Source organism: Paramisgurnus dabryanus, chromosome 6 (assembly GCF_030506205.2).
Source record: "Paramisgurnus dabryanus chromosome 6, PD_genome_1.1, whole genome shotgun sequence".
In the NCBI taxonomy this organism is placed as follows: Eukaryota; Metazoa; Chordata; class Actinopteri; order Cypriniformes; family Cobitidae; genus Paramisgurnus; species Paramisgurnus dabryanus.
In genome coordinates this window covers 48,146,910-48,173,349 of record NC_133342.1, presented here as the reverse complement: position 1 = coordinate 48,173,349, position 26,440 = coordinate 48,146,910, and the positions used below count along the sequence as shown (strand labels likewise).

Below are 26,440 nucleotides of genomic sequence, written 5' to 3'. Positions count from 1 at the left end.
AATTTCCCTCGGGAGTAGAAGTGCGATTGGAATGCTCAAAAAGTTGAGATAAAGCATCGGGTTTGATGTTTTTAGAACCCGGACGGTAGGAAAGAGTGAAATCGAAACGTCCGAAAAATAGAGCCCACCGAGCCTGCCTGGAGTTAAGTCTTTTGGCAGTTTTAATGTATTCAAGATTCTTATGGTCGGCTCAAACGATAAAAGGTACACCCGAACCTTCTAACCAGTGACGCCATTCCTCCAATGCAAGTTTGACTGCCAATAACTCTCTGTTGCCAATGTCATAATTACTTTCCGTATAAAGATAAAAATGCGCAGGGATGAACCTGTCCGTCTGAGGATGTGCGCTGGGAAAGAACTGCTACTACCCCCACCTCTGACGCATCGACCTCCACTATGAACTGACGTGAGCAATCAGGGGTAACGAGAATGAGAGCTGAAACGAAGCAGCTCTTGATTTTGACCTGAACGTAGTACTAGGGGAGGTCAAGGCAATCAGAGGAGCGGCTAGTTGGCTGAAATTGCGAATAAAACGCCGGTAAAAATTGGCGAACCCCAGAAACCTCTGCGGGGCCTTGCGAGAATCTGGGGATGGTCAATTCACCACAGCCTTAATCTTATCAGGATCCATGCGAACACCCTCAGTCGAAACGATGTGCCCTAGAAAAGAAACAGACTGTGCTTGAAAAACGCATTTTTCCGCCTTGACAAAAAGCCCATTCTCTAGCAACCGCAGAAGCACTTGTCGTACGTGTTGCACATGTTCCTGGAGAGACGGAGAAAAAATCAATATGTCATCCAGGTAGACATATATGAACTGATCTACCATGTCTCGTAACACATCATTAACGAGTGCTTGGAAGACCGCAGGTGAGTTAGTTATCCGAAAGGCATAACGCAGTACTCAAAATGGCCTCTAGGGGTGTTAAAAGCGGTCTTCCATTCATCCCCCTCCCTGATGCGGACCAAATGATAAGCATTACGTAAGTCCAATTTAGTGAAGACGGACGCTCCTTGCAACCTCTCAAAGGCTGAAGACATCAACGGCAAAGGATAAGTATTCTTTACCGTTATGTTGTTCAGCCCTCGGTAGTCAATACAAGGTCGCAAAGATCCGTCCTTCTTCCCCACAAAAAAGAACCCCGCCCCCGCTGGAGACGAGGAAGGACGAATGAACCCCGTTGTTAGAGAATCAGAAATGTATTTCTCCATGGCCTTCATCTCAGGAATAGACAAAGAGTATAACTTGCCTTTAGGCGGAAACGTACCGGGTAGTAACTCTATAGCACAGTCATAGGGACGGTGAGGAGGAAGAGAATCAGCCCAAGACTTACTGAACACCTCCTCCAAGTCGTGGTACTCTGCGGGCACGTTAGACAAATCCACTGCTTCCCCCTGAAACACAGACTCAGAAGCAGTTAGACACGCAGACAAAAGACAGGACTTATGACACCCCTCACTCCAGCTGGTAACAGAACATTAACGCCAGTCCACTTTGGGGTTGTGTTTATGGAGCCAGGTGTGTCCCAAGAATGATGGGTGAAAGTGGAGAGTCCGTAACGTAAAAAGAGATGTCCTCAGTGTGATTGCCCGATGTGATGAGAGACACAGGTTCCGTGATGTGGGTGATGATGGGAAGCTTGTGTCCGTTGAGAGCGAAGGGAGCAATCTGATGAGTGAGTAGCGTAAGAGGAATCTGGAGCTTGCGTGCGATGGTGTGGACGATGAAGCTCCCCTCGGCTCCCGAATCCAAAAGTGCGTGGCAGTCGTGAGAACGGGTGGACCACCGTAGTTTCACCGGGAGGAGCGTCGAGGTGGATGAGGTCTTCTTGGCAGAGATCCCGCCCGATAGTACCCTCAGGTTTACTATCGGGCTTGGTCTTTTACCGGGCACTGATGGATTTGATGCCCGGCGCTGCCGCAGTACAAACACAAACCCAGGGATCTCCTCCGGAGCTTCTTCTCCCGGGAAAGCCGAGCTCGACCCACCTGCATGGGCTCGAGATCGTTGAGGGGGCTGGCCGCACCATTCTTGCTGGGTTGAGGAGAACCCAGTCTAAAAGGAAACGGTGTAGTAGGCATCCGGCGTGCTGCCTGGGCAAGGCGTGCATCGACCCTGATGGCGAGGTCGATCAACGCGTTAAGCGAGGTAGCTAGGTCCATAACGTGAATCTCGTGTTGGATGCGGTCAGCCAGCCCATGCAGGAAATGAATCCACGGCGCTTCTTCGTTCCACCTGCACTCCGCCGCAAGGGTGCGAAACTCTATCGCGTAATCGGACACAGATCTTTCCTCCTGGCGGAGATCGGAGAGGAGTCTCGCAGCTTCTCTCCCGGCGACGGAGCGATCAAACACCCTCTTCATCTCTTCAGACAGTGAGGGGAACGAAGAACAACAGTTGTCAGAGTTCTCCCACAACGCCGTCCCCCAGAGCGCAGCCTTTCCAGTAAGGAGGGAGAGCCAAACGCCACCTTCGTCTGTTCACTGGAGAAGGTCCTGGGTTGTAAGGCGAAATGGAGTGAACAGTGAGAAAGGAATGTTCGGCAGACATTTGGCTCACCCGCTTATTTCTCCGGGATGGGAAGACATGGTTCCAACTGGAAAGCGCCCTCTGGTGATGTAGATGTCGTGGGTGGTGTGGGAGGCGCAGTGGGAGGCGGTTGATGTTGCGTGTGCAGGGTCAGCTCGGACACCTTCATCACCATTACATGGACGGCTCGACCCATCTCCTCTATGACTTTGTCCTGGCGGTCCATTCTCTGCCCCGCCCGTTGGAGGAACTCTTCGAGAGGAGATGGGGAGTGACTTCCTGCTGCTTCCATTGATGGCCAGATCCTTCTGTAACGGTAATAATCTCACAGGAAGCAGTCGCAGGAATAAACACAGATTTATTAAAACACTGGATATTAAGACACAGAACGGGAACAAACACAGAGGAAACCGTAGCTAAACGTTGCGCACCATTTTGAGCTTGAACATGCCCCTGAGTTTTAAGTTGCTGCACCTGTTACCCCTCATCACACCTCCACTATAAAACACAGCCACACACACTCAATCACTGTCTGGTCTCGTCAATGCAAACTACTGTGTATGCTTTGGACTAACCTGACTCTGCTTTACCTTGTAGAAGAATCTCTCTCATCTTCGTCTAGTTTGAACATTGGATGTTGGATATACCCCTCTCCCTACCTGGTGGCTCTGGAGTGTGTCTGCGTTTCTGTGGCTTCCTGGACTTCATATAATCTCTAATTAACCATTTGTTTTATAATCTGTTTTACAACTCTAAAAAAACTGTTATAGTTTGATATACCTCATCTACGTTGTCTTCTGTCCCTGACAGATGACCGGACCACACCAACCCGCATGCCCCATCAGGCACTGGACACATTCCTGAGCCTGGTGGACATGCACTCCTTTGAGCTTCTTCAGATACCAAACGCCACTGTTACCACTACAAGTTCTGTTACCATTACCACAGTTCCCATGGCCAATCTCGCTCCTTACTCTGGTGATGCGGATAAGTGTAAAGGTTTCCAGGTTAAATCCATTTAACGTTTGAAAAGCAAACCTCTCGTTTTCCCACAGATTGCAGTAAGATTGCCTGTCATATTGCTGCTTACCTGCACTTCATTGGGCTGAATCCATCTGGCATCAAAATGGTCCTTTCCTTCAATCTTATCAAGATATTAAGTAATTCCAAGAAGTCTTTGGCATTCCATCAGGTGATAATTTTGTATCTGATCAACTTTACAATATCAAACAGGGGAATTCTTCTGCAGTAGATTATTCTCTCAGTTTTTGCACGCTAGCGGCAGCTAGTGGTTGGGATGAACGAGCTCTGATGACTACGTATCGCACCGGTTTTAAACCTGTTCTTCGTCTTCAATTGTCCGCCTTTGATGATAAGATCGGGCTGAAAAACTTCACCCAGAGAGCAATCTGCACAGAAAACCGCATGTCAGCATGCAAAACTTCAAATATTGCACTCTTCCACGCACCAGAGCTGCATTCTCCGGGACCAGAACCCATGCAGCTGGACTCTACAAGGATTCCACTGTCAGAACTTCATTGATGTCTGACCCAGGGTTTTTGTTTGTATTGTGCCAGCAAGGGGCACGTAATTGGAGAGTGCCTCATCTGTCCACCTAGGGCCTTGGTGAGATGTCCCTCAGGCATGCTGAGATGTGGGTAGAAACCGTGGGAACATCAGGGTGGAACGACAAGTGGAGTTGAGTGTCTTCCGCATAGCAGTGGTAGGAAAATCCATGTTTTTGAATGACCGAACCCAGGGATGTCATGTATATCGAAAAGAGCAGTGGTCCAAGCTCAGAGCCTTGAGGCACCCCTGTATTGAGACGTTGGGAATCGGAGACGTCACCTCTCCACGATACCCAAAATGACCTACCTGACAGGTACGACTTGAACCAAAGAAGCGCTGTGTCAGAGACACCCATAGCTATGAGGGTCGAAAGGAGGATGTGGTGATTGTCCGTGTCAAAAGCTGCAGATAGATCCAGTAAGATCAGAACAGATGATTTGGAGGCTGCTCTTGCCTGCATTAAGGCTTCAGTGACTGAGAGCAGAGCAGTCTCAGTAGAGTGACCGCTTTTGAAACCAGACTGATTGCTATCCTGGAGGTTATTTTGTGTGAAGAAAGAAGAGAGCTGGTCAAACACCATACGTTCAAGAGCCTTGCAATAAAGTGAAGAAAAGCATAGCAGGATTGAGTGTGGGTTTCTTCAGCCAATGGGTTATCCAAGCCTCTTTAAATGCTACGGGGAAGGTACCAGTGGAAAGAGATTAATTAATAATGTGGGTGAGAGCAGGGATACCCGACAGAGAGATGGCCTGAATGAAATGGGTGGGTATGGGATCTAGCGGCAGGTAGGGGCAGATGGCGTGGGGCAGGCCAGTCCAGATGTCAGAGGGCATAAACTGTCTAAGCAGGATGTTAGAGTGAAGTAACTCTGTGAGTGGATTCTACATCAGGAGAGGATAAAGTTTCTGGTCCTGGAGAATTCCACTGCAGAAGTGATCCTAGGGAGACCGTGGTTCATTGAACATCACCCAGAGCTCTCTTGGGACACAGTAATAGTGAAACGCTGGAATGGTCATTGAAAGGTGAGGGGAAAGTTGGTGCCATTAAGAACTGGCCGAAACCAACCTCTGTGAAAGATTTAAAAAATTCTTCGGATTTGCTCAATTTATCACACATTCATCCACAACTTCAGTTCCATCGTCTCTCCATTGAGATCTGTGCTTAAAGAGAAACCAAAGAGCTTGAACTGGAGTGTTGAGACAGATGTAGCATTCAATACGCTGAAGAGAGCTTTTTGTGAAGCACCCATCCTAACTCATCCCGATCCCAACAACCTTTCACCGTTGAAGTTGATGCCTCTTCCACAGGCGTAGGAGCAGTCCTTTCTCAGCAGCAGAGGAACCCATCTCATCTTCATACATATGCATACTACTCAATACAAGTTCAATCCGGCAGAAAAGAATTACGACATCGGTAATCGGGAGTTGTTGGTGATAAAGCTTGCTCTGGAAGAATGGTGACACTGGTTTGAAGGTGCACGTCATCCATTCACGGTTTTGGCTGACCATAAGAATCTCCAGTACCTCCATGAAGCCATGAGATTAAATCCACGATAAGCCAGGTGAACGCTATTCTTTACTTCGCTTTAATTTCACAATTTCCTACTGTCTGGGTAACAAGAACTGTAAGGCTGATGCTTTATCTAGATTGTTTTCTTCCAAAGATGAAACTTCACCTTCCAAAAACCATTCTTCCAGAGACCGTGTTTGTCTGTCCCATAGAAGAGAGCGAGAGGGTCTGGGATTCAGCTCACCACTATCTACAAGCAGCAGTGAGACGCCACCAGTGGCAGGTGGACACCAGACGAGCCCCTGCGCCTAACATCAAGGTCGAGGATCAGGTCTGTCTATCTAGCCACAACATCCAGCTCCGTCTGCCATACAAGAAGATGAGTCCCAGGTTCTTCTGTTCTTTTGTTGTTACGAGTTAGGTCAATCTGGTATCATTTCAACTTTGTCTCTCTCCTCAGTACCGTATCCATTCCATCTTTCTCAAATCACAACTCAGCTGCTTCTTCCATTTATCCCACAGGACCTGGTGAAAAAGCCCCCCCTCTTGACGAAGAAGCCACCGTCTACACCATCCAGCAGCTGCTGGATTCCAGGCGTCGGGGTGGGTGGCTGGAGTACCTGGTGGACTGGGAGGGTTTCGGTCCCGAGGTCCAAGACTGAAGCATTTTTGCAATGTTGTTGTTGTCTGAAAAGTCATAAAATTGTGTGTTTGTCTTTGTGTGCTTCTAACAGTGTTAGAAAGAGACCTGCTCCGGTTTGATTGACAGCAGTCACAGCCTCTTAACACTCTGGGGTCGACTGCGGCAAAGAGACTTAGATTACTCTGCTGATTTTTGACATACAGATATGATTTATACATCATTTAAAACGTTAAAGTGTCTGTTTTTTTCTCTCCACTCCCAATAAATACAGAATGTTATGCTTTTTGCAAAATTAAGAAAGTAAACATGATGCGCGTTTTGTTCTCTCTCCCTCAGTGAAGTTCTTTCACAAACGCGTCAGAAAAATTAACTGTAACTTAACGAATACTTGTCATAGAAACAAAAGATAAATGTCTACATAATGCTTGGAATGTCTGCTTTTAAATGATGTACGTGAAATCAAAAACAGATATTATTGTCATCGGTGTAAACTGTATGAGAAAGAGGAGAGGTACCGTCTTTCTCCTGTTACCTGTTTATCTGTAATGAGATGAGATCGCCACACCCCCGCGCCATTGAAGTGAACGAGCAGAGACATCCAGATGCATAACTCGTGCCTCCTGCAATCAATGGATACACGATCCAGTGTCTCCATTCCTTGTTATGCTGAGTTGTTTCATTCGAGTGCACCAAACATGACATCTAAATCCTTATTTACTTGCGTATGTGTGTCAGTATCTCCAGACATGAGTGTTTTCTTTGTCTTCCGTCAAACAGTTCACGCGAAGGGAAACGCACATACACAAACACATGAGTCAGGAAATTTGACGCGGTTTTGGAATATTATAAAATACGCGATTGCAAACAGTACAATCCTTATTTAGTTGCGTCTTAGCATATATCTCCGCACAGCAAGTTTATTATACACAGGATCACTCGCGTATGCACACATTGTACTGCTTTCATGATCAACACGTGGGCGAGTAATGGCGGCGGCTGTAAACAAACATTGATAAGTTTATCACCCTTGTGCCTTGTTGTGTTTCTAAAATGATTACAAAAACACAAATAAGAGTCCAGACAACGATAGGCAGTTCTTGTTTTGAGCTTTTTACTGCACAAAAGTAAACCACTCTCTGGCCAACCAAACACTAACCCTGTGTTCATTTTACGATGGTTTTTAAAGGTATACATGTGAAATTAATAGAAAATATTTCAATAGAAATATATATATAATGTGTGTGTGTGTTTACATTCTATTTAAAATTTTTGTTATAAATTCCCAAGTAAACCTTATCGTGGTTTTACGACAGAGAAAGTGCCATTCCTGTTGAACATTCCTACAAGGCTCATTATGTGGCTCATTATGCAACTCCATTGTTTCTCAGCTGTCAATCACTGATTATTCTGGAGCTTTCCCGCCTCCACACATACGACTTTCAAACAAAAGTGTCTTAGAAATTGTAAATCAATATATTGTTTTATGTGAATGAGTAGGCCAAATGATTTTCACATCATTTTAAAAAAAAAACTAAACTACTAGATCCTGTTTTGAAAAGTCTTTGGAAAACATGTTTAGAATGAGTTTTGTGGACATATATCAGTGAATTAAAAATTGGGCTTTTTCAAAAACCACACATAAACATTTTTCTCTCAAAAATACAAACATGTACATACATGTTGATCATATAATATTGTAGCCCAGTTTGTGCTGAACACAGTGTTATGAGACTTTTGCCAGTAATATATGTTTTTAAGCAACTGAACAGGGCCCTAAAAACCCATTATACCCCAGAGGGTTAATAACAATGTTTCCTGCTTTTCTCTCTTAACAATTGCATAAAAGCCAGGCTTAAAACAAATTCTTTTTTGGGGTGTGTTTGGCTTCATGCATCGCCATAAGAACAATCAAAGGCAGTGAGCTTTGCCTCACATTTTCAGATGTTAAAAATGCATTCTGTCTGAACGTGATCTACCAGGCTACTTAATAAAACTAAGGCTTTGAACCGGTTCACGGTACGAAAACCATAAACTTTTGATGTTTTGCAAGGAACAGAAACTAAACCAGAAACTTTAAAAAATACATGTTCCGGAACAGAATCGGTTACCATTTTTTAAATAAACGGTTAATACCGTAATTTTTTCGTTTTTTGAAAAGATTTCTGTGCAGTACTCGGTGAAGTTCACTTCCGGTCATCATTGACTCATTGGAGTAATGAGAAGCTTGCCATCAGCAAGTAGTCTACTAAAACCCATGTCTCTAATGCTCTAAAATTGTAGGCTACCAACTATCTCAAGATGTTTGTTTTTTTATACTAATTAGTGGTGTAACGGATCGCAGTTGATTCGTGATGCGTACAGATCACGACCCACGGTTTGACTCGCATGCGATTCACGAATTAATACGCAAATTTAAATAGGGTGAAAGCTGATAATTTGCACGTGTTTCAAAGGCTTGCAAATGTTAACACTTAAGTGATTTTAAACAATTTAACTGCAAAAAGGCCCTTAAGTGAGCAATTTTCTGTACGCACAGACAAACATGCAGTTGAATGTGTCCGGTCCAGCTCCAATCAAACGTGATTATCCCTATGCCCTTCAAATATCAGGGTTATTAATGTGTAAACCTGAGAGAGAGTTGCACTACTGTGTCTCATAATGTAGTCCATTAAAATACATTTTTAGCACTGAACTGTAGTCCATTAAAATACATTTTAAGCACTGAAAAACAAAGTAATTTTCACTTTATGTGGAGCAACTGTTTATGCTGCATCTTCTTCCCGAAGCGCCATTTGGAATTCGTCCTCCGTCTGTGTGTGTGTGCACGTGTTTAAGTGCACTCAAAGTGCATACACGGAGAGACGTATTTCAAAAAGCAAGCGAACAATCTTTCTGCTCTTGATAGGGCACATACAAACAAAATGATCTCGAAATACCACAGTATTCTTTTTCTAATAAAACCATTTGTGACCCGTCACGGAAAGCAGTGACACAAGTCGGCAGCACAAGTTTCGGGATAATGGGGATTAAAGTTTTTTTTCAAAATTTGTGATTTTCGTTTTATTGCAGAGTCTGTTAGTTGAGATCACGAAGAAGCCGCTCCATGTTTGAGATAGCAGTTTTTGTATATTTAAAAGCGTACATTTTGCGATTGAAATCGGCTTGTTTTTCCGGAGATTGTATCGTGCAGCATGGGGCGTCATTTTCTGTTTATATTTACATACTGCATAAGCGTTTTGTGTTTTTGCCCCCGCCCCCAAAGGGAACAGCGTGACTACTAAATAGGGATAAATAGGGATAGTTCGCCCAAAAATGAAAATAATGTAATTACCCTTACCCTTATGTCGTTCTAAACTCGGAAGACTTCCGTTCATCTTTGGGACACGGTTTAAGATGTTTTAACGTTAGATTTAGTCCAAAAGCTTTCGGTCCCCTTCATTGAAAATCTATGTATGGTTTCCATGTCCAGAAAGGTAATAAAAACATCATCAAAGTAGTCCATGTGACATCAGTGGGCATCAAAAATACATTTTGGTCCAAAAATAGCAAGAATTACGACTTTATTCAGCATCGTCTTCTCTTCCGGCTCGAGCGTGAAGTCACGTGACTGTAGTGACGTGGCTGCCCTGTTCTTCAGACATGTTTGCTAAGTTTTTTTTTCAAACTTATAGCCTGCATCTCCCCAGACTGTAAACGAAGCTCGGGTGCACAAAACAAAAGAAATATAAAAGAAGCTGGGGCGGAATAAATAACAGTCAGCCGTGTCGTACGTCAGCCTCGTCACTGACTTTATGCGGCGCCGCAGTCGGTTGACATCAAAGCTCTTCCAGAAATCTTACGGAGTAGCTTAATTTTGACACGCTCTCGCGGTACATTGACGTCATCTGTCTGTCAGTTCTTGCAGCGTAGCATAAAGTCAAAAACAACACTTTTTCACACAGAGATCGTTTAAGTTGTTTGCCAATTAACGACATGGCAGAAATTGTCCTTATCTTAATTCATGTATAATACTAAAACAAATGTAGGCATGTCAAAATTACAGTTATGCCGCTTACATAATGTAGCCTTTTTTATGTTTGATGACAAGATAGAGACTTAAGGAAAATTAAGTAGACTAATAATTAAAGTTAAATGTCCTAATGATCAGCCTACTTACAGTGGGGCAAAAAATGTATTTAGTCAGCCACCTTGTCATCAAAGCTACTTCCTGCTCTGCTACTGTTCGGACGCTTTTGCTTACTGCTCTGTGCTTTGCTCTATCGCTTTTTATATTTTATCTTATAATTTTAACTTCAGCAAATCAGCATAGTGCTCAAACAACTAAGCTTGGCATCAACGTTAATTTACAAACTTTCGGGACTGGAGGATTACAAAAAAGTGGAATTTTTCATCCGTCTAGCCTCCCACCGCCATCAGCTTACATTCCAGAAGGAAAAACACAGCTGCCTTCATTCAAAAGGATAAGAAATAGAAATGCCTCATCAACAATCTACTTGCTGCACAAACTGCCACAGACTTTTACAAAGGATTGCTGTTCTTGAAACAAAGTTACTTACAGGACTACGAAACCAGACGGAACACACAACAGAGCTTCATCATCATGGATGCCCTCAGCATACAGCCGGTGAGTCCCATGAATCTAATCATCAACACACTAATCAATGGTACAAACAGGGAGCAAGACCCAAAATCAATCGAGAAATCAAACTGTCACGAGCATCACATTTTGCCGCAATAGCTTCCTCTACCCCAGATACAGCTATGACAAGGATTGCAAACACTGACTTTCTACCACCACCTATACATCTTGAGAACAGATTTGAAGTATTAATGAATATGAGTGAGGAATCCCCAAATGTGATAAATGTGACTGAACACCGATCAAATCAGCCAGCAGCTAACACTGATGCTAACCGCCGCTCAAGATTGAGCAGACAGCGGCACTCAGCGCAGAGCGCATCCGAGCCCAGAACTCTGATATTGGGTGACTCAATTATCAGAAACTTTAGCAACAGGGACTCAACTACATGCTGCCTTCCACAAGCAACCATATCTGATGTAAACAGGGAACTTCAGAACATTCTGATGAAACATAAGACTGTAAATCGAATTGTCATTCATGTGGGGAAGAATGATATTCACAAAGAGCAATTTGAACTCCTTAAGAGGGATTTCAACAAACTTTTTGAAACACTCAGAACAGTGAAAGTTCAGCCGTTCATCAGTGGACCACTTCCTGCAAGAGGAACAAATAGGTTTTCACGTTTGCTTGGACTCAATACATGGCTGCAAAAAACCTGCAACATTAAGGGACTGAACTTTATCAACAACTTCAATCTTTTCTGGAGTCAGAGACAACTATTTAAACAGGATGGCATCCACCCAAACAGACTGGGTGCAAGAGTGCTAAAGGACAATATCTATTTCTCCATTCATCATCCTTCAGCAGTGTGTGCCAATCCACTCAACCTGAACGGCACACACACACCTGGACAGAGTATGAATGACCACAGGACTTCTCTCCAGCACCTGAATGGACATGACGTTGACATATCTCACAAGGACAGAGATATCACCACGCAGCCACAACAACCACTGCTCATGGACACAATCTCAGCTGAGTCCTGCTCACAGAGCTCACCACAGTCAGACTGTGTCAGATTAGAACGGCTCCAAGATTCAGCACCCAAGGACGACTTTCTGGAAAACAGCCAGGGAAACCAGGACAACATATCACAGCCTCCGATCACGTCAGAACAACAGGACTCCTCACTAGATATGTCATTCCTCTCTCCAGCATCCCCGCTTTTGACCTTCTCTGGAAAAATGGAGGAACTGGTTTATGCTGGAACTAAACTATCCCACTCTATTGCTGCAAGCCCCCAGATTTCAACCAGAAAACGGCAAGCCCCAAAACCACCAAAGCCAGTGGGCCCAGTTCCCCCTCCTCACCCTGTGAGAGCTCTTCGGTCTCAGACACAACCCCAAGGCACACACCCTCCTCCATCTGCTGTAGGTGAACCTAAAACAACTGATAACGGCTCTCAGTGATGTGTGTCGAGTTTCTGCTATGAAAATACTAATACTTTTATCAAATGTTTACAAAAGCAGGAACTCAGTGTGCCTATATCTTTCTCTATTTCTGTTTTAGTACATGATAGAAAGTGTAAGGCTAGATCAAATCGTGTGGCAAATCAATCTAATCTGCTGCCTGTGACTTGTCAAACTAAGATCTCTGTTAGGGAAAAAATTAGTACTGTTAAGTTAGCACTTTTAAACATCCGTTCACTTAAAAATAAATCACTTCTAGTCAGCGACTTAATAGCCACAAACAACCTGGATTTTATGTTTTTAAATGAAACATGGCTAGAAGAAAGCTACAGTGCAACATTCCTTAATGAGACAGCCCCTCCTAACTTTACTTTTATGAGTGTCTGCAGAACTGCTAGGAGAGGTGGAGGTGTAGCTGCTCTTTTTAAAGATGTCTATCAATGTAAGCAAGTGTAATTTGGAAATTACCCGTCTTTTGAACATCTAGGTATTGTGTTGAAAGGTACCCCACGCATTCTACTGATCATTATTTACAGGCCCCCAAAATACTCCCCATCATTTGTTGAGGACTTTACAGAACTGTTATCAATGATTTCCTCAGAGTTTGACTGTTTTGCTATTGCTGGAGATTTTAACATTCACATAGATAAGCCAGAAAGCAGTATGACAAAAGATGTCACAGCTGTTTTAAATACTTTTGATCTGACTCAACATGTACATGGACCCACACACAATCGTGGACACACTCTAGATTTAATTATCAGCAAGGGTGTAAACATTTCATCAATTGTTATTAAGGATGTAGCACTGTCTGATCATTTATGTATTTTCTTTGATATACTAATCTGTCCTACTATTGAAACTAAATCTGTGTCTGTCAAAAAGAGATCCTTAAATGAGAACACCAGTGTGCTGTTTATGAAGGCTATATCTTTAACACCAAGCATATCTGCAGACTCTGTTGATTTTCTCCTTTATTCCTTTAATTCGAAAGTTAAGAGTGCAATCGATGATATTGCTCCTGTAAAAGTCAGGAAGAAGAATGGCAGGCAAAAATCACCTTGGAGAAACTCAACAGAGGTGCAGAATATGAAGAGACAATGCAGAAAAGCTGAGCGCATGTGGCGGAAGACAAAACTTGTAGTCCATTATAAAATCTATAAAGACAGCCTTCGTGCTTTCAGTGTGGAACTAGGCAAAGCTAGACAGACTTTCTTTTCAAATATTATAAACAAAAACATAAATAGCACACGCACTCTTTTTGCTACTATAGAGAGACTAACAACCCCCCCAAGTCACATTCCTAGTGAAATGCTCTCAGACAGCAAATGCAGTGAGTTTGCTAACTTCTCTGAGAAAATCAATAATATCAGAAAGGTGATCAGCACATCCTTGAGCTGCGCCGGGGTCAGACAAATCAGACCACAACATCAGAAAGTTCAATGTCTGATTTCGAAGCAGTTGATGGTAAAATTTTGGAAGAAACAGTACAGCATCTTAAAACATCAACCTGCGCCCTTGACACACTCCCAACATCTTTTTTCAAAATTGTCTTTAACTGTTTAGAAGCAGATCTCCTAGAAGTGGTAAATTCATCACTTAACTCTGGGACTTTTCCAAAGTCCCTAAAAACTGCAGTTGTTAAGCCCCTCCTAAAAAAGAGCAACCTAGATAACACTGTATTGAGCAACTACAGACCAATCTCAAATCTTCCTTTCATAGGCAAGATCATTGAAAAAGTTGTTTTCAATCAGCTGAACAAATTCTTAATTTCTAATGGTTACTTTGACATTTTTCAATCTGGTTTCAGACCACACCACAGTACAGAGACAGCGCTCATAAAGATAATAAATGATATTCGCCTCAATACAGACACAGGCAAACTATCAGTGCTGGTGCTACTCGACCTCAGTGCTGCTTTTGACACTGTCGATCACAACATACTTCTTGACAGGCTGGAAAACTGGGTCGGGCTTTCTGGGGTGGTCCTGAAATGGTTCAAGTCATACTTAGAAGGGAGAGGTTATTAAGTAAGTAAAGGTGGCCATAAATCTGAGTGGACATTCATGACATGCGGAGTCCCGCAAGGCTCAATTCTAGCGCCACTCCTGTTCAACCTGTATATGCTCCCACTGAGCCAAATAATGAGAGAGAACCAAATTGCCTATCACAGTTATGCAGATGACACTCAGATCTACTTAGCTCTATCCCCTAATGACTACAGCCCCATTGACTCCCTCTGCAAATGCATTGATGAAGTTAACAGTTGGATGTGCCAAAACTTTCTTCAGTTAAACAAAGAGAAAACTGAAGTCATTGCGTTTGGAAACAAAGATGAAGTCCTCAAGGTGAATGCATACCTTGACGCTAGGGGTCAAACAACTAAAAATCAAGTCAGGAATCTTGGTGTGATTCTGGAGTCTGACATTAGTTTCAGTAGTCATGTCAAAGCAATAACTAAATCAGCATACTATCATCTCAAAAATATCGCAAGAATTAGATGCTTTGTTTCCAGACAAGACTTAGAGAAACTTGTACATGCTTTCATCACCAGCAGGGTGGATTATTGTAATGGCCTCCTCACTGGCCTTCCCAAAAAGACCATAAGACAGCTCCAGCTCATTCAGAACGCTGCTGCCAGGATTCTGAGCAGAACCAGAAAATACGAACATATCACACCAGTCCTCAGATCGCTACACTGGCTACCAGTTACATTTAGGATTGATTTTAAAGTATTATTAATGGTCCGACAGGAACTGGGTCTGTTTGTCTCATTGTCCTCGGGGTCGAGGACGAGACAGGGAGACAAAAACAGAGTTCTATTAGCGTAGGGGCCGTTCGCATGTAATGCAAGTGTCATACATTATAGTGGTTTAAGTTTGCTCGGTTCCAGACAGGCTAACTATTGCGGCAATAGCATATTACCCATATGAGGTATGTGAGTGCTTTGCTCTAGACAAAAATAACTACTGCGGGAAAAGTACATTTACTGGACATTTTATGTGAATGCTTTGTTAAAGAAGAATGTCTTAAGTTTAGATTTAAATTGATCGACTGTGTCTGATACTCGAACATTATTTGGTAAATCATTCCAGAGCTTAGGGGCTAAGTAAGAAAAGGATCTACCACCTTTAGACACTTTTGATATTCTAGGGATAATTAAGTGACCAGAATTTTGTGAGCGCAGTTTACGTGATGGATTGTATTCTGAAAGTAGTTCTTTAATATACGAGGGCGCTAGGCCATTTAAGGCTTTGTAGGTGATTAGTAATATTTTAAATTCTATTCGATATTTAACTGGTAGCCAGTGTAAAGATGCCAGAATTGGACTGATGAGGTCATACTTTTTAGATCGAGTAAGCACTCTTGCGGCGGCGTTTTGAACCACCTGTAGCTTGTTTACCTGATTTGCATGGCATCCCCCGAGTAACGAGTTACAATAGTCTATTCTAGAGGTCATAAAAGCATGGATAAGCTTTTCTGCATCTGATGCAGACAGCATATGGCATATTTTTGAGATATTTCTAAGATGGAAGAATGCTGTGCGGCAGACGTTGGAGATATGACTATCAAAAGCTAGATTGCTGTCGAACATCACGCCTAAATTCTTGACCGTGGAAAAATGTCTCCTAGAGGTAACATATATAACGAGAACTGATCCCTGAGGTACGCTGTATTTAACGGGGGAGTGATATGACTCTTCCTCATTTACATAAACAAAGTGATATCGATTGGTTAGATACGATCTAAACCAGGCTAACGCCTGACCACTGATGCCAACATAGTTTTCTAGTCTATTGAGTAAGATTTTGCGATCTATTGTGTCAAAGGCTGCACTAAGGTCTAGTAATATAAGGATTGAGATTTCACCACGATCGGATGTTAATAGGAGGTCATTTGTTACTCTAAGCAGTGCTGTCTCTGTGCTATGGTGAGGCCTGAAACCTGATTGGAACTTTTCATATGTATTATTATTCTCTACGAATGTGCGTAGCTGGCTTGCCACTACTTTTTCTAACATTTTAGAAAGAAAGGGTAGATTTGAGATTGGTCTAAAGTTATTAAGATCTCCCTGGTCAAGGTTTGGTTTTTTAATAAGCGGTCTAATAACTGCTAGTTTGAAAGCTGTTGGAACATATCCTAATTCTAGAGATGAGTTAAAGATATTTAGTACCGTGTCTGACACTCCATTAGTAATTGTGTGGGAACGGGGTCTAGTATACAGGACGATGATTTGGATGACGTTACTAATTTAGAGAGCTCTTCTATTGTAGTAGGTTTAAATGACTCAAGATGTTTGTATGGTAAACTAGTGGTAAATGTACTATTGGGTAGAGTCGTGGCTGCTTGCGTAGATTCTATGTTTTCCCTAATAAACATAATTTTGTTAGTTAAGAAGTTCATGAAGTCATCACTATTGTGTTGGAGTTTACTATTGGTTTCTGTTTGTTCTTTGTTTCTAGTCAGTTTCGCAACTGTGCTAAAGAGGAAACGAGGGTTGTTATGATTTTCTTTAATAAGCGTACTGAGATAGGTAGATCTGGCAGTTTTAATAGCCTGTCTGTAGTGTTGAACACTCTCTTTCCATGCTGAACGCCATACCTCTAACTTTGTGCTTCGGTAGTTTCTTTCCATTTTTCTAGCTACTTTTTTAAGGGCTGCAGTATGATGGTCATACCATGGGGCGGGCGGTTTTTCTTTGATTCTCTTTTTTCGAATGGGAGCAACGGCATCCAACGTGCTAGAGCAGACGTTAAGTTTTCCTATTATAATATCCAGATCTTCACGATTATCTGCTACAGGTTTCATTTAAGACAGGTTTGGAAGAGTGCTAATAAAGCTATCTTTAGTGGTGGAAATTATTGTTCTGGCTAATCTGTAGCATGTTGTAGACTGAGCGGTCCTATCTGGAAGTATTATGTATGACACAAGGCAATGGTCTGAAACGGCATCGATCTGGGTTGATATTTCGATGTCATTAATATTGAGTCTGAGTGACAGAATTAAGTCTAATGTGTGATTACGAGTATGCGTGGGCCCTGACACATTTTGTTTAATGCCGAGAGAATTTAGAACATCCATAAACGCACGTCCTAATGCATCTTTTGGATTATCCACATGGATGTTAAAATCACCAACGATAAGAGCTTTATCTACAGTGAATGTAAGGTCAGATAGGAAGTCCGCTATTTCTTTAAGAAAATCTGTGTGGTGGCCCGGAGGCCTATATATGGTAGCTAAAATGAACGAAAGCCATTTGTGTTTACGATCAGTTATTTCCATATTTAGCAGTATTATTTTAAACTAATTAAATTTTAGGTTGGATTTATGGTTTACTTTGAATATTTTATTGTATATTGTTCCTGGCTGATGACCCTGCAGCTGACCCATGGGCACCGGAGGAGGTGCGACCGGCAGCAATGCCTAGCAGGTGTTCCATCTACCTGTACATTTCACTGAAGATCTGGTAACCCAGTGACTACTGTGAACAGGGCAGTTGGAGTCCAGGAAAGACTGGAGGACAGCCAGGAAAGACCCAACCCACTAGTACCTCTGAAGAGGCACACCCATAACTTTGACTACAGAGAACCCTAAGAAAAAACAACCCGCAGGCCCTCCGAGAGGCAGGATGAAAGATGGGCCTAACAGGACAGACTACACGGTAAAGACAGCAACGGAAACAGACAACGAGATGAACATTGGAATTTCAGGAAATGGAAAGAATATCCTCCGGAAGTGTGGATGCGGATGGGAGAAGGTTACCACATTCCGTGGGTTACGAATGAACAGAACAGAACAGAACAGAAGGGCCAACAGCAACCTTGCACTGCCCCAGCAGGTGAGACAAGAGGGACCAAAAACCAGGTCGAAAACCACAGAGCTAATGGACTCAATGTTGCAGAAGGCAGAAATGTCACGGAGGAAGAAGGCCCACTGGTGGAGGGAGAGCCCCCACGTGAGTACCAAGACCCAGTCGCCACCAACCCACTCGGGACTGAGCCAAAAGCAGAGACAAGGAAACCAACAAGAAGAGGCAAGCTCAAATGGCCAAAATCATGCGAGACAGAGGCATTAGCGAACACTGGACACTGACTTGGTCAAAATACTGGAAGGATTGCTACGAGGGGGGGTGGAATCCAAGCTCAACCAGATAGGGGATGTCCTATATCAGACCTGTAAGAACAGGTTTAGCGAAGTGACCTCCAACCAGAGCACCACCCAAAAAGAGAAGGGAAGGAGGGAAAAGGAGATTGACCTTCTAGTGCGAAGGCGCCGACAACTACGGAAGAACTGGAGGAAGGCAATGTTGGCAGAGAAAGAGGGGCTAAAAGCCTTGTGGGAAGAGGTGAGGAAAAAACTGTCCAAGCTTCGCAGGGCTGAACGTATCCGCAAGCGCAGCAAATGGAAACAGAAAGAACTAGCCAACTTCTTCAAAGACCCCTACAAGCACGCTAGGCAATTGCTGGAGGAGAAGAAGAGTGGGAAACTCGAAATCACCAGTGAGAAACTGGAACAACATGTCCAAGAACAGTACAGCGACCCGATAAGGAATGTCCCATTAGGAACACCAGAATATATTCCTAAGCCTGCACCTCCAACTGCAGCATTTAACATCAAGCCCCCCTAGCTTAGCGAAGTCCGGCAAGTTGTGAAAAAGGCAAGGTCTGCATCAGCGCCAGGCCCCAACGGAATCCCCTACAAGTTCTATAAGAACTGCCCCATCTTCTTTTCTTAATTCTGGCCGAAGGATGACCACCTACCTGCTCGAGAATGGCTACATTGATACCAACTGCCAGAAGGCGGGAGTCCCAGGCTTCCCAGGGTGTGTAGAGCATTCTACAATGATCTGGGACCAGATCCAGAGGGCCAAACAGGACAAGGTCGACCTGCATGTCGTCTGGCTTGACCTTGCAAACGCGTATGGATCTGTCCCACACAATTTGTTGACCTACTCCATGGAGTTCTTCCATATGCCCCCCTGCATAAAGAACATAGTTGCATCCTACTTCAACGACCTGCAGATGTGCTTTGCCCTCCAAGACTTTACCACCGGGTGGCAACAGTTAGAAGTAGGAATTGCCATGGGTTGTGCCATCTCGCCCATCTTGTTCGTGTCAGCCTTTGAAGTGATCCTCGTCGGAGCAAAGCAAATGGTTGGGGGGATTAAAATACCATCCGGGCAGAGACTACCCCCACTGAGGGCATACATGGACGACGTCACCAGCCTCCTTCAGACAGCAGCATGCACAACAAGATTGTTGGAAAGGATGGACGAGTTGATGTCGTGGGCACGAATGAAGATCAAGCCATCAAAGTCACGGAGCCTGTCTCTCAGAAGAGGAGTCAGAAACGACAGCACCATTTTCGTCGTAGGGGGAGAGAAAATCCCACTCATCTCTGAGCAACCCATCAAAAGCCTTGGGACGCAGTATACAGCAGAGCTTACTGACAAACAGATGGGAAGAACCGTGACCAAGCAGCTCGCAGAAGGACTGGAAAAAATCAACCAAAGCCAGCTACCGGGAAAGTACAAGGTCTGGTGCTACCAGCATACACTCTACAGGAGGGTGATGTGGCCACTAAAAATGAGTGAGATCCCCTCATGCACCATAAGCAAAATGGATGGAAAAGCCAACGTATTCATCCGAAAGTGGTTGGGGCTTCCACGGTGCCTCTCAGAAACAGGTCTCTTTGGAAGGAACATCCTGCAGCTGCCATTACAATCAATCAGTCTGGGCTACAAACAGGAGAAGACCAGGTTGGTTCTTGAGTTGAGAGAGTCCACTGACCAGGCTCTAAGTAACGCAAATCCGAAGGTTCGGACAGGCAGAAAGTGGAACGCCCAATCTGAGGTTGACCAAGCTGTCAGTCGTCTACAACACCAAGAGATTGTTGGCAGAGTCCAGATGGGAAGAGCAGGGTTAGGGTGGGGAGAAGCGCCACGGTTCTGGTCCAAGGCCAACTGCAAGGCGAGGAAGGAGATGGTGGTGGCGGAGGTGACAAAAATGGAGAAGGAGCGCTACAAGATCAAGGCCGTGTCGCAGGGCCAACAGGGAAGGTGGACAACCTGGGAGGGAATTGTCAACCGAAACATCACCTGGGCAGACCTGTGGAAAATCCCACAGGCGAGGCTCAGTTTCCTCATCCGCGCAACCTACGACACGCTTCCCTGTCCTCGGAACCTCCACCAGTGGTTCAGGAGTGAGGAAGGCTGTACACTCTGCGATACCCCTAACGCAAGCCCCAACACATCTTGTCAGGCTGTAAGATTGCGCTCTCCCAGGGACGCTATAGATGGCGCCACGACTAGGTCCTGAGAAAGCTAGCCGAGGTGATAGAGGGGCGGCGACAGGGCAGCAAAGGGGTACCACCAGCAGAGAACCACAACCACATCACTTTTGTCACGGAAGATGGGGGAAGAAGGAACCTTAGGCCAAAGGAAATAGTTAGGCCATTTTCCCATGACCAGGAGTGGAATATGAGAGTGGATCTCGACAGGCAGCTCCGTTTCCGGTCGAGATTACTGCTACACCTCTCCGCCCCGACATAGTGGTGTGGTCTACCAAGGCAAAAGCCGTGCTCATCATTGAGCTCACAGTACCAGCAGAGGAGGGTATGGAGGCCGCCTATGAGCGTAAGAAAGCCAAGTACTCAGAGTTGACTGCTGAGTGCCGGGAGGGTGGCTGGAAGACCTCCATCTATCCGGTGGAGGTTGGATGCCGAGGCTATGTGGGGCTGTCAACCACATGCCTTCTGAGGGACGTAGGAGTGACCGGAGGAAACCTAAAGAAGGCAATCAAAGAGTTAGCGGAGGAGGCAGAGAAGGGGAGCTTTTGGCTCTGGCTGAGAAGGAATGACAAGAGCTGGGGGAACAACTAACCCCAATAACAGCCGCAGAGGGTAATACCAGTCAGTTGCAGGGGGTGACCGGGAGACGTCCCTGCCACTGCTCCGCCACCAGGAGACGTTCCAGGATTAAAGGCGAAACGTTGAAGAGTGGTGGTTCCTTGCTGATGACCCTGCAGCTGACCCATGGGCACCGGAGGAGGTGCAACTGGCAGCAATGCCTAGCAGGTGTTCCATCTACCTGTACATTTCACTAGCTACACCACTCCCTCTCCCTTTTAGACGATGAACGTGTTTATAATAATAGTCTTGTGGGGTGGATTCGTTTAAACTGGTGTAATCGTCTGCTTTAAGCCAGGTCTCTGTTAAACAGAGTGCATCTAAGTTTTGGTCAGTAATTATTTCATTGATAATTGGTTCTTTATTGGTAAGCAATCTAATGTTAAGAAGGCCGAATTTTAACATTTCAGTTTCATCTGTTAATGTATTGTGTTCTAATTTTATGTTAATAAGATTTGTACGAGACGAGGTAAACGGTGCTTTGTATTTATTTGTTTGAGGAACAGACACAGTCGAGATGTGTTGGTACTCTGGTAAAAAAGGCTCTATGTGCTGGGATATATGTGATCTTGACATGTCAAGGCAGCTAACAGACTGATGGGTAAGCCGATCTGTCTGTTTCCTGACCTGGGCCCTGGATAGTCAGACAATATCAAAAGTAAGACTATTGGTCAGATTTCTAGAGAGTATAGCACTTCCTTCCGGAGACGGATGGAGGCCATCTCTCTTTAGCAGGTCAGGTCTTCCCCGGAAATGCTTCCAATTGTCTATAAACCCTACATTATGCTGAGGGCACCACTTTGACATCCAGCCATGAATAGACACTAATCTACTGTAAGTTTCATCCCCCCGGTAGGCGGGGAGGGGACCAGAGCAAATTACATTGTCTGACATTGTTTTTGCAATTTCACACACCTCTTTAATAGTATCTTTGGTGATCTCCGACTGGCGAAGTCTGGTGTCATTCGTGCCGGCGTGAATAACAATCTTGGAAAACTTACGTTTAGCATTAGCCAGCACTTTAAGTTTGGATCTAATGTCAGACGCTCTGGCTCCCGGTATACAATTAACTATGGTGGCTGGTGCCTCAATGCCAACGTTCCTGAGTATAGAATCTCCAATAACCAGGGCACCTTTAACAGATGTCTCAGCCGGTGTATTGCTGAGTGGAGAAAATCTGTTTGATATTAAAACAGGAACGTGATTTGGATGCCGAATGTGACTATGCCGCCTGACAGTCACCCAGTTAGTCAGCCGCCTTGACTCTGAAGTCGGAACCGAGCCATGTGTATTACGTCTAACACTAGGCGCACCCGAAACAGTGTTCGTAACATTAACATTAGCGGTCTTACTGTCCTCAACTAGCGTTCGGATTCGCGCTTCTAGTTCTGCAACCTTCTCCGTCAGCCTTACTACTTCAATACACTTAGCACATGTAAACCCCTCTATGCTGACGGAAGAAGCTAAACTGTCATGTGGCAAGTAGTGCAGGTTACAATGACAAGCAGAGTCTTACCGTTTTCATGCTGGGCGATGGCGTCTCCGTTCGCCCGAACGCGGTCTGTGAAGCTGCATCGAGATGGGTGCTCGCTCATTGCATGCCTCGGTCGTCTCCGGGTGCCTGGAGCCAGGGTGATGTGGGGCACGCTGGACCGCCTGGTGCGAATGCCGGGACACAACTCCTCCACAGCTTCCCGCTATGGTGAGGAAAGGTCTGAAAAACATCGGATGAGTCCGCCATTAGATCGAAAAGGAAGGCAGATTTACAGTAAACATACAGTGAGCAAGTGCTAACTTCAGCCGACTTCGTTTGTTGATGCTAGCGGGCTATATGCTAACACTAGGTGTTTACTAGTGATAGATCGTTTTACTTATTAATACTGTTCAATAATCGTCACGGTAAAGTATTCCTAAGATAAACTAGTACGTTATATTATATAGATAAGAACGAGATAGTAAGAAAACAGGATTTAGATGATGAACTCTACGGAGCTCCAATGCACGGAGCAGCGTTGCCCTGTTTGTTGCCGCTAGCGGGCTATATGCTAATACTGGGTGTTTACCAGCGATAAATAGTATCAGTTATTGATACTGTTGAATAATCGTCACGGTAAGGTATTCCTAAGATGAACTAGTAAGTTATATTATATAGATAGGAACAAGATAGTAGGAAAATAGGATTTACATGATGAACTCGACGGAGCTCCGACAACAGTGTTGCCCCTCTCTTGCGTCTCTCTCTTGCGTCTCTCTCTCTTGCGTCAGGTGTCTTTCAGTATAAAAGACACCTGTCCACAACCTCAAACAGTCAGGCTACAAACTCAACTATGGCGAAGACCAAAGAGCTGTCAAAGGACACCAGAAACAAAATTGTAGACCTGCACCAGGCTGGGAAGACTGAATCTGCAATAGGTAAGTAGAAATCAACTGTGGGAGCAATTATTAGAAAATGGAAGACATACAAGACCAGTGATAATATCCCTCGATCTGGGGCTCCACGCACGATCTCACCCTGTGGGGTCAAAATGATCACAAGAATGGTAAGCAAAAATCCCAGAACACGTGGGACCTAGTGAATGACCAGAGTAACAAAGGCTACCATCAGTAACACTCTACACCGCCAGGGACTCAAATCCTGCATTGCCAGATGTGTCCCCCTGCTTAAGCCAGTACATGTCCGGACCCGTCTGAAGTTTGCTAGAGAGCATTTGGATGATCCATGTAAAGGAAAGAATTAATGGGGCCATGTATCGTGACATTTTGAGTGAAAATCTCCTTTCGTCAGCAAGGGCATTGAAGATGAAACGTGGCTGGGTCTTTCAGCATGACAATGATCCCAAACATACCACCCGGGCAACGAAGGAGTGGCTTCCTAAGAAGCATTTCAAGGTCCTGGAGTGGCCTGGCCAGTCTCTAGATCTCAACCCCATAAAAGATATTTGGAGGGAGTTAAAAATCTGTTGCCCATCACTGCACTAGAGGAGATCTTTTTAGTTTAGTTTATTCCTGTTATGGATCTTTCAGCAGTAAAGATCCAAAATTCTGGACCAGGGGAATCGCCCGTTGGAACATCACATCAAGGACTTTTTGGACCTGGCGTGTCTAACCCACTTTTCTGACTACGCGCTCTGTGTATTCCTTAAAATCAGCCTGAACGAGTGGGCAAGGGCACGTCTTCCAACGGGCGGTCCGGAGGACAACTTCGATGAATATGTGGAGTGGGTGCTGCTCCACAACAACTCCCCATTCAGCGTCAGACCCACCGATGGGGAGTTTGCCACCAGCCCCACTTCACCCCCTGAGACCGACATGCCAACACCCTCCACAGACCTCGAGCCCACCGCGGGTGGAGAACCTGGCAGCGCAACCTGTGAGCCAGAGCGAACCCCTGAGCCCAGCGTCGCCAATATCCCGGATCCCTCCCCCGACCAGGTGCGAGAGCCGAGTTGTCCAGGACTTGCCGCGGGAACTTCTGATGACATTGAGGAAGATGTCCACCTCCACGTCGCTGATGTGAGCACATTACGTCTCTTGGGGCAATTTTTTTGGACTGTGCTGTGGGCATTTCCCCTCCTTCATCGGCTCCGCTGGTTCCGTACAGCTCCCCCTCTTTATCATAGTTGGTCCCGCCCAGCCTCCCAGTCCCGCCTCCTCTGCCTATCTCAGCCAGTCTGAAGCCACAGCAGCCATCAAAGCGACACGCCCCTGGTTTTCCTTGCTCCCCAATTGTCTCTCACTCCACCCTTCCGGCTCATTGGGCTACGGGCGTTCGCCTTGGGGTTCTTCTGCTCTGGCTCTGCCTCGTAGCTCCGGATCACCTCCTACGTCTCGGTCAGGAGACCCACCAGCTCTGCCCCGCCCCTCCAGTTCCTCGGCTCCCCCCCGGATTCTGTGCTTAATCGGCTGCACCCTGGATCCTCCACCAGTCATCGCCTTTGTCTGTCCCCAGGGTGAGCTGGAAGAATATCACCCCACCCTGGCTCCTCCCATCAGCGACTCCACCCTGGGACTTCATCCTGTTCGGTCTCTGGGGCCTGGTACAGAACCTTTTCTAATCCCTCCTTCATTTTTGGGACATTTTGTTTTTTGGACTCTCTCCCTCCCTCCACTACGGTGTTGTTTTTGTCACGGCGCGAGACGCGCCCGGGAGGGAGGGGCATACTGTCAGGGTTTTGTGTTTGTCATTGCATGTGTTTCAGTTCATTGTTAATCCTCTTGTTTAGTTATCCTTGTAATCTCATGTGTCTTTCCCTTGTTGGTCGTTTGTGCATGTGAATATTAAATGTCAATGCTGTTCCTCGTCTTCGTTGTATGTTTTGAATAAAGTTCCAGAGTTTATATATATTAAGAATCCTGTCTCCTCGTCATCATCGTCGTGTATATTGTATTAGTTGAGTTAGTAGTAGTTGCATGTAGTAGTAGTAGTCTGACATGAACTTTTGTTATTGACCAATAACTTATTTTCCACCATAATTTGAAAATAAATTCTTACATGCTTAATACAAGTGTGAGGTGACACATTCTCCATGAAGTGGAGCTTTGTTAGGAACCGGCCATATGGATCGCAGGTGCCCAAAACTTCTAATTTGTGTGTTCTATGGAGAGCCCAGTGTAAGTCGCAGTGTTAAGTGACTGAAATCTATGAATAAAGATTGTTAGATTGTGATGTAAATTATAACCAAAATTCCTTCTGCAGGTTAACAAATCTATCCTTATATTATTATACTCATAAAAATGTAAGATTTAAAATTGAGATTACATGTAAGATTATGGTCATAAAGTTTAAGCAAAATTTTTTTGTTTGTTTTTGACTAGGTTAAAAAGAAGCTTGATGAGCTGATTTGTGGGTTCATAACAGATGAAGATTCAATGACTGATATGCCAGAAGAAGAGGATGCTTGCGGAGGAGTGAACGTTTTAGAGATCAGTTTTGATCATGTTGACAGAGAAGAGAACCGTTCTAAACAGGAAATAAAGGAAGTTGATCAGGTGAACCATGAAAGATCTGTGGAGGAGGGAAATCAAATGCAGTGTATAGGAGAAAACTTGGTACGTCCATTAACATTCATATGATTAGACAATGTACATAATAAATGAATTTTTCATTATTTGTTACTACTTACAGAAAAGCAGTGGCTCGTCGTCTTTTACAGAGATCACACTGACCGAAGTCAAAGAAGAGGATGTGATTTTCAGATCAGCAAGTCCACAGGTAAATAACATACACGTCT

The 26,440-nt window shown here is 44.6% G+C and overlaps 1 protein-coding gene across 1 annotated transcript in view; it reads left to right on the top strand.

Moving 5' to 3' along the window:
* Positions 1-26,440, top strand: part of LOC135758096 (uncharacterized) — a 95,022-nt gene that overhangs the window by 32,974 nt on the left and 35,608 nt on the right. The window contains exons 5-6 of the mRNA XM_065272943.2: positions 26,025-26,258; positions 26,335-26,421. Of these exons, the coding sequence (XP_065129015.1) occupies positions 26,025-26,258; positions 26,335-26,421 (321 nt within the window). The remainder of the gene's footprint in view (positions 1-26,024; positions 26,259-26,334; positions 26,422-26,440) is intronic.